Here is a 14,678-nt window from a genome sequence, read left to right as displayed (position 1 = left end):
TATTATATTAACCTTCTTTCACAGACAATTGACACTGTGATTGTTGTTCTTGGAAGGCTGATAGTTGACAGCATGCTTACTTTATAAGAATATGACATTAAGAGACCAATGCAGGGGCAGCTAGGTGGTGTAGTGGATAGAGCACCGGACCTGGAGTCAGGAGTACCTGAGTTCAAATCTAGCCTCAGACACTTAACACTTACTAGCTGTGTGACCCTGGGCAAGTCACTTAACCCCAATTGCCTCACTAAAAAAACAAACAAAAAAAAGAGACCAATGCATCTATGAACACCCAAAATAAAATTTCAGTCATGAAGCTCTATGTCTAATAGAGTATGTTTTTTTCACAGGGTTATAATGACTACCGCATATAACCTCCAAATTCAGTTAGTACAAGATCCCATTCTTGAAGGATGCCAATGAAATGAGAGATAGTTACTTTAATAAATCCATTCTAGAGTTAAAATGAGGCAACTGGTTGCTCAGTGGACAGAGCACTGCACCTAGAGTTAAGGAAAACCTGAATTAAAATCCACCCTCAGACCTTTCCTAAATGTGTGACCCTGGGCAAATCACTTAACCTTTGGTTGTCTGATCCATAGGAGAAGAAAATGGCAAACCACTTCAATATCTTTGCCAAGAAAACCCCAAGGACAGTAAGTCCATGGGATCACAAAGAATTGGACATGACTGATCAACTAAATGACAACAACAAAAGTTCAAATCAATTAGTTCACATAAAAATTAATTTTAAAAAATACTGTACATTTACAGAGTCTTGGAATTGGAGAATTTTCCTCAAGAGAACATCTACTCCAATCCATAACTATAGCCTATAACCAATCAGCATTTTAATTGATATTCAAAAATTTAACAGGAACTTAAAAAAATTCCTACAGTTACCTAAATTCCTACAATTATTAGCTTTCTACTCCTAACTATTCATACCACAGCTGCTACAGTAATAAGTTTATACATGGTCAGTATTTAGATAATGACAAGAGAAAGTCTCCACTTAACATTTTTCAGATCTCTATCTGAAATTTAATTCCAGAGAATTATTCTATTGATTTAAGTTAGGCTAGGATGAATATAACTCACTTTTGCAAAATGTCTTTAATTCCTTGAAGGAAAGGTTTTATAAATGTAAAATCTAAGTTGGAAATAAAAAGTATATCCAAAATAAAATTAGAAAGAATTATAGGCAAATTAAATTTTATCAATATTGAAAACAGTAACATATTAAAAAGCACATTGAATGTGCAGAAAAAATGGAAAATATAAGCTACAGAGATAGCTATATATATGATAAAACACATCCAATAGGTTTAAATGAACATATTTCATCTTAAATAAATCCATATATAAAAATAATCATAACATTCTTTTTGTTTTTCAAAGGATCACTAACAGTTTTGGGTTTTTTTGGTTTTTGGTTTTTGGTTTTTTGCAGGGCAATGGGGGTTAAGTGACTTGCCCAGGGTCACACAGCTAGTAAGTGTCAAGTGTCTGAGGCCAGACTTGAACTCAGGTACTCCTGAATCCAGGGCCAGTGCTTTATCCACTGCACCACCTAGCTGCCCCGATCACTAACAGTTTTGATGATGACCATATAACTCACATTATTTCTAATTCAAACATGAAAGATCAATCACTTGATTGTAAGAACACTTATCTTAAGTCTTTTCTGGCCTTCTTTTGGCCATTGGTTAATCAACAATCAATATGAAAGATAATGTGTCCTTTCTCTACTTTTTAACCTCTATTCTTACCACATTCTTAGCTTCTTGGGTTGAACAATGGCCAAAAAAATGACAATTTTAAAATGTGCAGATTAACAAATGCTGATACATGACTTACCCATTCATAAGAAACAATCCAGCAGCCACGAGCAATTCCCAACAGTACATTCAGAGTTCGACGAGGCTCCCCTGCAACTACATGAGTCGTAGATTCACATACATCACATGAAAAAGAAAAGTCCTTCAATTTGTCCACCACCTGCATGATGATATTCTGTTTCCTGCCAAACAGGATATTAAAAAACACAACTTAAGTCAAATATCGTCTGCAAGAGCACTTACATACAAGTAATCTGAATAAAAAGAAAGCTAAAGCTAAGTTATATATTCCTATGCTCAATCCTATTTATTTATTAATTTTGGACCATTCTCTTGATTTCATTGGTACTTGGAACTTTCGATGGGAAAATCCCCTTTACCAATGCAGACTGGTGCTTACTCTGCAAATTAAGTATTCTCGAGCTGCCCAGGGCACTGAGTGAGAGAGAGCTTAAATGATTTGCCCAGGCTTATGGAATCAGTGTCTGTCAAAGACAGACTTGAACCCACTTCTTTCTGACTCTGAAGTAATTCTCTACCCTTTATACCATACTGCCTCATGTTCAATTTTTTATTTCTTCTTAATTGGTGATTTTTTCCATTTTTTGAAATCCCAGGAGAGGGAAGAAAGAGTTTAGGGTTATATAGATAGTAGGAAGGGAAGCGACAGGTTGACAATTTTCTCCTCTTAGAGATGAGCAAACTGAGGTCCAGGAAAGTGACATGATTTGTTCAAGGTCAGTTAATTAATGGCACAGCTAAAACAATTTCCTGACTCTTAGTCTAGTGCTTTTCTATATTTGACTGCCCCTTAGGCAATTTGAGATATTCCTTTGGATATGTGTTTTCACAGACTCCATTACAGTTTCAGTATTATTTTCAACACTGATAGCCAGAATGTCTTTACCTTTATATTATCTTAGGATCACAGGATCACAGAATCACAGAATCACAGATGTAGAACTAGAAGGGACTTCAGAAATCAGACAGTCAAACCCTTTCATTTAGGGAATGAGGAAACTGACATGCCCAAGGTCATAAAGGAAGTAAATGGCAAAGAGAATCTCAACACAGAGATTATTAACCTGTATTCTCCTTGGAGGACTGTGGAGAAGTTTCAGTTAGTCTATGAATGAGATAGAAAAAACAATGCATCTTTATTTTCATTAACTTTTGGTTTCCTTTATAATTCTATGTATTTTATTTTATACATTTAAAATATTATTCTAAGAAGGGGTGCATAGTGTTATTGTCTTGTGAAAGGCATCCATAATACAAAAAAGATTGAGAAGCCCTGCTATATAGCAAATGCTCAGAATCTTTTTTTTCATTCTTCCTATAGTAGGGACAGGCTAGTTAATGCAGGCTAGTTAATGGCAGACATAAAACTAGAACTTAGGTCTTTAAATTCTTATTTTAAAGTTCCTTTCCCTAGAAGGAACCCCAACTCAGTGACACTAATTAACCATTCGATCACCTCCAGATGCCTTAGTTTTCTTATTTATAAAATAAATGGGTTGATCTAGTTGATCTTTTACATCTTTGCCTCTTCTAAATTTCTATGCTTCTGTGGGTATCAATGCTAGCATCTGTCAACTGTTTGGTTGTTATATGAATGACAAGTGTCTTTTTCAAGGCAAGGATGCAACATGTTACAACAACATTGGTTTTAGAGAAGCTGATCTGAACAAGCCTATCTTTGAAGTTTAGTACCTGTGAGACTTAGTACCAGTCAAAACTTCCTAGGGTCTCAGTTTCCTCATATGTACATTGAGGAGGTTAGACTACATGGCTTTTGAATTGTCTTCATGCTCCGAATCTATGACCCTGTGATACTCTTACACATATGATAACTATATATCCATCTTTTAATGTTTATTCAAAAGCAATGGAGAGGAGGGAAAGAGTAAGAATTATGAGAGGAAGAATGAAGGAAAAATAATGATGAAAAGTTTTATTTGTAAGCATGGGATTTCATGAGTAGGTAAGGATCACATTTTTCTTTGTACAAGAATGTGTCATTCAAAGAAAATTGTACCCACATTCAAAATAAAAGTATTTCAGAAATATTTCACTTAGAATATATTGAACCTATATAGTGATACATATGGAGAAAATTATAGGAATTTTCAAAAAAACATTAATCATGAACGGGTGTTTCAACTATCAGCTCCTTTACTTCATGCTGTGAAACAAAAACAAACATCCTTCTAAAAAGTGTTTTAAATATACATATATCCTTCCCCTCCACCATACCCCAACATGGATTTTCATACAAATGACACTACAATTTGATGAATGTCTCAAAACCTGAAAGAGATGGGGGGGGGGCGGGGAGGTGTGTGAAAAAAATCATATAATCCCTTCTTTGCCTTCCCTAAAAGCAGAATTTTTAAAACTGCAACCAAGTATAACACAGAATATGGAACCATATTTGTGTTGGATGTTCTTTCCTGTATAAGTGTTTAAGAAGGATGATAAGAGGATGCCAGAAAATTAACGCTTCCACAAATATTGAGGGACAAGCTCCTCCAATGAGTCATCACAGAGGAAATGGTGTCCTACCAAACTAAAGCGGCTATTTCTTTAAGAGATTGAAAAATGCATTTGCAGCCCACGGTAGACTCAGAACATGGCAACATTCTTTACAAAGCAATTATATTTTACATGGAGGGGGAAAGAAGCCAAGCCCTTAGATTGTGATTAATTTGTGGGCATAAGGAACAGCAAAGTATTGTGTAAGCACTGCTTCTTACTTCCCATATGACCCAAAAAAGTTCTCATTTTTATTACTGTTGGTTTTCTAACACTGACATTAGTTGGCAAAGACTAACAGGGGCAACCATTTAAATCTTTACACAAGCTACATTCCTTGGGTTGACTATAAATAAGTTTCATTCAGTTCAGCATGTGAAAGTAAATGCCGTTTATGTTCAGCTAACATTTTGCACAGAATAGGAAGTTATCAAAATAACTAGTACTTACTCAGAGGGCATGCTTGTCATGACTAATGTTCTTGTTGGCTAGAGATTTCAAAAGAAAAGGAACAAAAAAGAAAAGGTCAAAAATATGAAAATCATTTTTTTTCCCACAGAAACTTAACTCTAGTAGTTTCTATCAAAATTATAGCACTAAAAAGAATGGAGGAATGAAGGGTTGGTTCAGTGGCACAATAAAAGGATTTCATATTCTTGGAAGAGAAACCCCTATAATGTTGGAAAACCTTAAGCTTCTCAAAATTTAATCAGAATTAAAATCTTATAGCTTATAAAGTATTTTATATATGTTATCTCATTTGAACTTCACACAACTGTATGAAATAGGTGATATTATTCTCATTTTCCAGCTAGGGAAACTGAGGCAGACAGATTAAGTGACTTACTTAGGGTCATATAATTAGTAAGCATCAGAGTCTGGATTTGAACTCAGACCTTTTTAACTTCAAGTCTACAATCTATCCACTATGCCACTAAATGCCTACTATGTGCCAGAATACTGTGCTAGGTACCTGGGATATAAAAAGAAAAAAGCAATAGTCCCTGGTTCATGGAGGTGATTTTTTACTATGGGAAACAAGTACCTATATAAATATACATCCCATGCAAAATATAATACTATGATGGAGTTTAGTAGATGGACATTTTTCCTCAACTAGCCAGTCACCATGTATGCCAATATTCTTTTAAATTTCCCTCTTACCTTGGGGTCAAAGAGGAGGCTATATTTGCAGGCTTGAGATCACTTTTTTCAGACATATTTGGGTCTAGTATTCTTTAATTTTTCTAAATCATCTCATTCTATTATATAGATTAAATTTTCATCATGGCTTTGATTTTTCATGGAACACTCTGATGGGGAATATCAACTCATTTTTGTGTTCAAGCACTTCCAGGTAAATGAATAAGAGAAGCCATGGCCATCACAATATACTCAAGAGAGAAGTAATAATATCAGTAGTGTAGTGATAGAAGAAAGATGACATAGGAAAATTAAAGGGCTGTCACACTGGAATGATAAATTAAAGAAGAGGACCACCCAGAAATCTAGATTCTTTATTTGGTGTTTTATTCCTGTGGTTATCTTACTCTATAAAGTCATAAGAATATTCTTGAAAGGAATATACTTTAGTCTAGAAAATTGCTGGCTAGTTTTTCTTTTAGCTTTCTTGTTGAACACTGATTGTCAATGATATCAGGGTTTCTAGTCTTCTCTGTCTGATCTTCTATCTATTAATATCTTGAAAGGAAATAGGGCCCCTGTTGTGGTGTTTGGGTGGAGGAAAGAGTAGTTGGTTCCAAGTCAATGAGAAACCTAAGTAGGATAGTACATCGCATCACAGACAGAAATTGAGGAATTGTTTTCATAGGAAATTTAAAACCCAAGATGGGGAAAAGAATGGGAAGGAAAAACTATACAGAAGGCAGGAAAACAACTGAACAAAAAATAAAAAGAAAACTTCACTTCCACATTCTTCTGACCTACATCTGTCTGATAAGAATCTAGTAATTAGGCTGAGGTTTATTTAGACATTCTGTCTACACATCATAACAACCACCAGTGTCCCCCGGGAGCTGGGTATATAAGATTACTAAGAAGGGTTATATATAATTAAGGTGCATAGGGCAATAGCCAACCATTTGCAGCAGCATGCCAGAAGGGCTTTCTGCCTAGCTAGAAACACATTGGACATGTAAAAAAGTCTAAGTTTTGAAGGATTCTCTGTAAGGCAAATGTCAAGTTACCTCTAGATTGAGCTAAGTAGAATTAATCAAAGCAATGAACCAGTTGAATGTACTCTTGAGGCAGTTAGATTTGAGAAGTCTGAGAACTTGCGGCAAATAAAAGACAAATAAAATAATGTATGAAAGCATTTTGTACAACTTTAAAGATCTATATAAATGTCAGGTTTTATTACTATGATGAATAAGCCAAATTCCTTCTATTTGGACAAGGTTTACTTAATCTGCTTATCTTGCCTGAATTCTGAATGGTCCTATCTACAAATGTCATATTCCAAATATGGATACAAACATACTTAGAATATCCAGAAAGTAAGAGGCAGGAATGCAGCAGTAACCCACAGATTGCATATACTTTCTAATGTGCTCTCTGAACATATAAACCAACTTCATTTCCCACCATCTCCACTGTTTAGCATCAACTCCCTTTCCCCACCCCACCTGTCAGGATAAGTTCATCATGAGTTAAACTCATCACAAAGACTGCTTTCAATTTTAGAACCTCACACCTCATTAGTAGCATCTGTCCCTGTGATTGGAGGGGCAAAAAACTCCTCTTAAAGTCTCCCTTTAAAGGGGGCCCAGTAGCTCGACCATCTCTTCATTTCCTATCATCTTCACTGCATAATTTGGACTCCACCACCATCATGCTTCCAGGCTGGGGAACCTCTCTCCTCCAGATTTCCTCCTTCTCACTTTTTACCTTGTTTTGTGAGTTGTCCTTCCCAATATTAGATTGTAATCTCCTGCCCTTGAGGGCAGGGCCAAGCTTTTTCTTATTTGTATCCCCAGCATTTAACATAGTGTCTGGCACAGAGCAGGCACTTAGCATTTTTTTCACTGTATTGTATAATATATACATACACACATATCTATAAATGTATCGAGAAACTTTTATACATGTATATACATAATAACAAAAATAAATATATTCTAGATTGTATATTAAAGGAATCATCTGATTTTTGAAATGAACAATTATAGACATATTGCAAACTTAAATAATTTATCTATGTTGTTCTATAATTAACCCATATGGGTTTTGTGGAGGAAAAATGCCCACTACTTAGTTCAAACAATGGAAATACTCATTAACAACTCAAACGGAACATATAGCATTAACAACTGTTCATTCCTCTGAGAACTGATAGGTAGTGAGTATTTAATATACTTGTAGGATTCTATGCTAGACTTATAAGTATACCATAGTATACAAAGTAGAGTACACTCCAGCCAAGCTGACTACCCTTTTTTCCCTTCCATTCTCCTTCTGACTTTTAGACTTCCCCACAATACCTCATCTGCCCTTCTGACCATTGATCATACCTCATCCCTGTCCCCTGTAGTTGAGTTCCTCCAAAAGTCTCCATTTTAGGGAGAGCCTAGACAGCCATCCTCCATTCCCCCTCCAGCTCTGCTTCTCATTTTCTGGACTCTGCAAACATGCTCCTTACCCTGTTGCCTTCCTTCCCAACCCCTGCCCCCCTCTACTTTTCAGGCTTGCTTTTGTGTGTTGTCTTCCCCCTTAAGGGCATACACTATTTTTACTTTTTGCTGTATATGTATCCCTGTTTCTTAGCACAATTCCTGCGACATATTAAATACTTAATTAAAGCTTGATGCTTGGGCAGCTAGGTGGCGCAGTGGATAGAGCACCCACCCTGGAGTCAGAGAGGACCTGAGTTCAAATCAGCCTCAGACACCTAACATTTACTAGCTGTGTGACCTAGGCAAGGTCAGTTAACCCAAGTGCCTCACCAAAAAACAAAAAAACTGATGCTTTTTTGCTTGCCACTTTTAAAAACATAGCTCTGGGAGGCAGCTAGGTGGCTCAGTGGATAAAGCACTGGCCTTGGATTCAGGAGGACCTGAGTTCAAATCCAGCTTCAGACACTTGACACTTACTAGCTGTGTGACCTTGGGCAAGTCACTTAACCCTCACTGCCCCACAAAAAGTAAAAAAACAAAAAACCCCACAAATATCTCTTAAACAATGTACTATGAATGAAAAAGGTAAAATATGAGCACTGAAGCATGATATATTGAATAGAGAAATGGTCTTAAAACCAGGAAGATCTGGATTTCGGTATTGCCTCTGACACTTACGGGGTATGTGAACCTGTACAAGTCATTTAACTACTTAGTACTTAAGCTAATTCTCAAAGACTACAAAATGCAGAGGAGGTGCCTACATCTACTGGTAGAAGGAGTTTCAGTGAAATCACAGCTCCAATTCCTATCCCTATCCCTTTTCCTATCCCTAGCCCTTTCCCTAGCCCTATCCAGATCCCTATCTCTATCCCTATCCCTGTTGAACAATTAAGCAAGGAATAAATTAAAAACAGTATCATAATTAAGGAATTCAACTCCAGCTCAGGCATTTCTTGAAATGTTGTAAGACGGGGTAGCTAGGTAGCGCAGTGGATAGAGCACTAGCCCTGGATTCAGAAGTACCTGAATTCAAATCCAACCTCAGACACTTAACACTTACTAGCTGTGTGACCCTGGGCAAGTCACTTAACCCCAATTGCCTCACCAAAAAAAGAAATGTTGTTAGACAAGGTATTTGGTCTTTCTTTATCTTATATGTCTCATCTAGCAAATGAAATAATTTCTAAATTACTTTATTTTTTTCTTTTTTCAATTAAGACACATTTATTTTCTCTCCCTCCCACCTATTTAAAAGAAATTTCAATCAATAGGCATTGATTTCTTCCCCTCCCACCTATTTAAAAGAAAAAAAAGAAAAGAAAAATTTGCAATAAATATGTATTGTCAAACAAAACCAATTCCCACATTAGCCATATAAAAAAATGCATGCCTTATTCTGAGTCTATGACCTCTGTCAGCAGTTGGTTTCATCATCATTCCTCTGGAATTGTAGTTGGTCATTTTGTTGATCAGAATCCTTAGATATTCCAAAGATGTTTTTCTTTACAAGTTATTAGTCTATAAATTGTTCTCCTCATCCTGCTCACTTTACTCTGCATCACTTCACACAAGGTTTCTCTCAAGCTATCCTCTTAGTAATTTCTCAATGGCATAATTATATTCTAGTATAATCATATATCAGTTTATTCAGTCATTACAGAATCTTTCAGTACATATTTGTAACTGATCCCCAATCCTGGGAATTTAGGTTGCCCTTCTTTCTACTACGGCCACAGCAACAACCAAGGTCCTCTTTCCGTCTAAGAGAAGACTCTAGTAACAACATAGTGTTGGATTTTTGGTTTCTAATACATTTTGCTATCCACTTCCATTTTAAGGGGTGAGTTCATCCCATTTATATTCATGATTATTAACTTATTTCCCTCCATTCTATTTTCTCCTGTTTATCCTTTTATCTCTCTCTTTAACCCTGACCCTCCTAAAAAGTGTGGTTTGCTTTTGACAACTGCTTTGCTTAATTTGACCACCCTCTTATCACCATCCCCTTTTTCTTTTAGTTCCCTTCCCCCTTCTCCCAGTGCATGCCTTTTTCATGCCCTTCAATTCTTTTTTAAGATCATCCCAACATAATCAACTCACACCCATGTACTCTGTCTAGAAAGAGCCCTTTTAACTATCTTAATAATAATAAAGTTCTTAGGAGTTACATATATCATATTCCCATATAGGATATAAACAGTTTAACCTTATTGGAGTCCCATATAATTTCTCTTTCATGTTTACCTTTTTATACTTCTCTTGAGTCTAAAATTGAATGCCAAATTTTTCTATGTAGCTCTGGTCTTTTCATCAGGAATGCTTGTAAGTATTTATTTCATGAAGTATCCATTTTTTCCTATGTTATACTCAGTTTTGCTGGGTAGATTATTCCTTTGCCTTCTGGAACATCAAATTCAAACCCTTGACTTCTTTACTGTGTTGTTGCTGTTGCTGTTGAGTCATGTCCAACTCTTCATGGCCTCATTTGGGTTTTTCTTCACAAAGATAATACAACTGTTTGCCATTTCCTTCTCCAGCTCATTTTACAGATGATGAAACTGAAGCAAACCAGGTTAAGTAACTTGTTCAGGAGCACACAGGTAGTAAGTATCCAATGATATATTTGAATTCAGGTCTTTTTGACTCCAGGCCTGGTGCTCTATCCACTGTATCACCTCGTTGCCTCCTTTATTGTGGTAGCTGTTATATCTTTTGTGATCCTGATTGCAGCTCCATGGTATTTAAAGTATTTTCTCCTGGACCATGGAACTCTGAAATTTGGTTTTAATATTCCTGGTAGTTTTCATTTCGGGATCTCTTTCAGGGGGTGACTGATGCATTCTTTCAAATTTATTTTGCCCTCTGATTTTAAGATGTCAGGGCAGTTTTCCATTATGATTTCTTGAAGGCTAGGCTCTTTTTTATATCATGGTTTCAGGTAGCATAGTAGTACTTAAGTTATTGCTCCTTGATCTATTGTCTAGGTCAATTGTTTTTCCAATGACACATTTCACATTTTCTTCTATTTCTTGGCTCCCCCCCTTTTTTTGTGGGGCAACAAGGCTTAAGTGACTTGCCCAGGGTCACACAGCATATCAAGTGTCTTAGGTAAGATTTGAACTCAGGTCCTCCTGAATCCAGGGCCAGTGCTTTATCCACTGTACCACCTAGTTGCCCCTCCCCCTTTCTTTTGACTTTGTTTTATTGTTTCTTGATGTCTTATGGAGTCATTAGTTCCCACTTGTACAACTGCAATTTTGGGGGGGGGGCTGGGGCAAAAGGGGTTAAGTGACTTGCCCAAGGTCACACAGCTAGTAAGCATCAAGTGTATGAGGCCGGATTTGAACTCAGGTACTCCTGAATCCAGGGCCAGTGCTTTATCCACTGTGCCACCTAGCTGCCCCACAACTGCAATTTTTAAAGAATTATTTTCTTTGGTGAGATTTTTTAACCTTTTTTCCCATTTCACTAATTTTGTTTTTAAAGGAGTTATTTTCATCAATTTATTGTTATATCTTTTTTTTTTTTTTTACCATTTGGCCAATTCTGCTTTTTAAGGAGTTATGTTCGTCAGTAATTTTTGTATCTCTTTTACAAGATGTTAATTCTCTCCATAAATTTCTTGCATCACTCTCATTCCTTTTCCTATTTTTCCTCTACTGTTCTTTGATTTTTGTTTGTTTGTTTTGGGTTTTTTTTTTGGTGAGGCAATTGGGGTTAAGTGACTTGCCCAGGGTCACACAGCTAGTAAGTGTTAAGTGTCTGAGGCCAGATTTGAACTCAAGTACTCCTGACTCCAGGGCCAGTGCTCTATCCACTGCACCACCTAGCTGCCCCTCTTTGATTTTTAAAACCTTTTTTTGCTCCCCTTTTCTAGGAATTCCTGTTGGACTTGTGTCTAATCTATGTTTTTTCCCTTTTAAGGTTTTGCTTGTAGATGTTTTCCTGTTCTTGTCTTCTGAGTTTGCCTTGGGCTTCCCTGTCACAACAGTAGCTTCTAATGGTCAGGTTAAATGATTGTTGCTTGCTCATTTTTCTAGTCTATTTCTTGACTTTGAACTTTATGTTACAATTGGGCTCTGTTCACCTCTGGGTCAGGGGTGGTGAGGAGTCACTGTTCTAAGCATCAGGCTTTTTCATCCTACTTTTCACAGCTGGCTCTGGGGGTTTGTTTGATAATATCTTTGTCAGCACCTTTCATGAAATTTAACTAACAATCATTAAGTAGAGGCAAATTTTATGGTCATCTCCATGGTCAAACTGGTCTACTGAACCTTCTAAGAATTAATTTTCCCTTTTGAACATTTTTCAAATCCTAGTATTTCCCCCTTTTTGTCAGTTGACTATATATCAAGATTATAAAAATGCATCCCTTTTTTGCTCATCAATTGGGGAATGGCTGAACAAGTTGTGGGATATGATTGTGGTAGAGTACTGTTGTGTTATATATGAATTGATACAACGTTAAGTGAGAAGAACTGGGAGATCATTGTGCTCAGAAACAGGAATGTTGTAATTATGATCAACTATGAAAGACTTGGCTATTCTTATCAATACAATGATCCAAGGCAATTCCAAAGGACTCACGATGAAAAAATGCTATCTACCTCGAGAGAGAGAACTAATGAACTCTGAGTGCAAATTGAGGCAGACTTTTCTTGCTTTTTTTTTTTTTGCTTCTTTTGCAATGTGGCTACCATATGGAAATGTTTTGTATGATTTCACATGTGTAACTGTTTGTAATTGTTTCACATGTATAATTGCCATCATAGTGCTAGCCTTCTCAGTTGAATGGAGGAAGGAGTGGAAGGGAGGGAGAGAATTAGGAACTCAAAATTTAAAAAGAATATAAAAAATAAATAATATTTTTTAAAAAAGAAATGCATCCTCTTTCCAAGGACACCTTGAATCCTATTAAATTCCCAGAACTTTACTGCCAGCCCTTTTCTCCTCAAAAATTTACTTTGTCTAATAATAGAGAAGGGCTTCAACATACTTTATTAGTCTGTGATATACAATGGAACCTAGCCAATATCTTAATTGATAAGTTTGAAACTCTATATATTCATTCCCATATTCTACCTAGAACAAAAGTTATCTCTGCTCTGTCCTGTATTAAGACCTTTGGTTCAACTATAAATTGAACAATTTGAAAATGTTTTACTGGAACAGAAGCAACACAATAGAAGGGCTAGGAAAAATTCCAATAATAAATGGTTAAAAATAGAGATGGAGGGTTAGGTTGAAGATAGGTGGGGAAGAAGAGTTAGCTCTCAAATATAGTGACAGAGTCTAATCGAGTCATAGGAACTGGTCAAATCAAATCCCTTTCACTTCACCAGAAGCAACTGCATTCCAAAAGTTGGTAAAAAACAGTATGGAATCCACAAAGGTTCATGTCTTTGGGGAAATGAAAATTAGTTCCTCCTCAAAAACATAGAAGGTATTTGACCTAAAAGAATTCTGTTGCTCCATTTCAAAAGGAACAAAGCAAAGCTCTTGCAAGGAATGACACTTGCAGGATGTAGGGAGAGTCTTTGAAATCCTGTATTTATGAATACTGCCTTCAGAGTACCCATGGGTATGCACCCCTTGTGCAGCTTACTGACTTAGGCTAACCAATTTAATTGGATGGTGGTGGGGAGGAAGAGGAGATAAGAAAAACAGTAAAAATTAAATTAAATTAAAAAACAACAAAATAAAAAATAGTCCTGTGTTTTTCAACCAAAAAGTTTATACTTGTGATGATTTATTTCAATAGGTACCTCACTAAAATGGGTATCTTAATTTGCCAACATTAAACAACAGAATTCCAATTTTGGAAAACTGAAAAACTGAAAAAAAATTACAGATAAATAACTCACCATCTCCTACTTCGACCCCCTTGGCCAAAATATGTTCATCTCATTCCAAGAAATAAGATAGAACAATGCATTGGCTTGGACCTTCCATACTACTGGCCAAATATTGAAAAGAACAGAGGATTAGAAAGAATTAGCCCCAAGGGTTTTATAAATGAGGGAGAAAAGTGCTATAAAATAGTATTACATGGACAGAGTCAATAAAAACTGAAACTATTTTGTTTCAATGTTTGGGATAGTTAAAATGAACTTTAGTTCTCTGACAGTACGCTGTTATGTTTAAGCATTCTTAAAGAGTAGACTTTGTATATAATTACAATTCAAACACGGAAAAATAATTATTTTATTTCCTAGGAGAAAGTCTAAAAATGGAAAATAAAATGGAAGACTGGGGGCAGCTAGGTGGTGCAGTAGATAAAGCACCGGCCCTGGATTCAGGAGGACCTGAGTTCAAACCCAACGTTGGACACTTAACACTTACTAGCTGTGTGACTCTGGGCAAGTCACTTAACTCTGATCACCTCACTGAAAAGAAAAAAAAAAAGTTAAATAAAACCTAGGTAATAAGAGCACTTGGTACAGTCTAAATTTCCTGTGGCTAAGAGGTAGATATAATGGACCATTTAGAGAATATATGCTGCTGGAATAAAGTGTATTAAAAATTTTAAGCCTAGGAGGTCAAGGAGCTTGAGGCAAAGAAAGGAGAGAAATCTTATGGTATAAATTGTTTTTCTGGTCTATTAATAAATCGGGGTGGGGATTCAATTAAATAATTAATTGAGAAAGATTTTTATGTTTTTGTTAAC

At 36.1% G+C, this 14,678-nt stretch overlaps 1 protein-coding gene across 1 annotated transcript in view; it reads right to left on the bottom strand.

Annotated features, from left to right (window-relative positions):
* Positions 1-14,678, bottom strand: part of MCPH1 (microcephalin 1) — a 325,091-nt gene that overhangs the window by 221,383 nt on the left and 89,030 nt on the right. Inside the window, exons 10-11 of the mRNA XM_043988990.1 lie at positions 4,827-4,864; positions 1,861-2,023 (exon numbers count right to left, since the gene is read on the bottom strand). Of these exons, the coding sequence (XP_043844925.1) occupies positions 1,861-2,023; positions 4,827-4,864 (201 nt within the window). The remainder of the gene's footprint in view (positions 1-1,860; positions 2,024-4,826; positions 4,865-14,678) is intronic.

The sequence above is a fragment of the Dromiciops gliroides genome, chromosome 2 (genome assembly GCF_019393635.1).
Source record: "Dromiciops gliroides isolate mDroGli1 chromosome 2, mDroGli1.pri, whole genome shotgun sequence".
NCBI classification, from domain to species: Eukaryota; Metazoa; Chordata; class Mammalia; order Microbiotheria; family Microbiotheriidae; genus Dromiciops; species Dromiciops gliroides.
The sequence above is the reverse complement of the archived record's forward strand: the minus strand, read 5'-3'. Positions and strand labels throughout refer to the sequence as shown.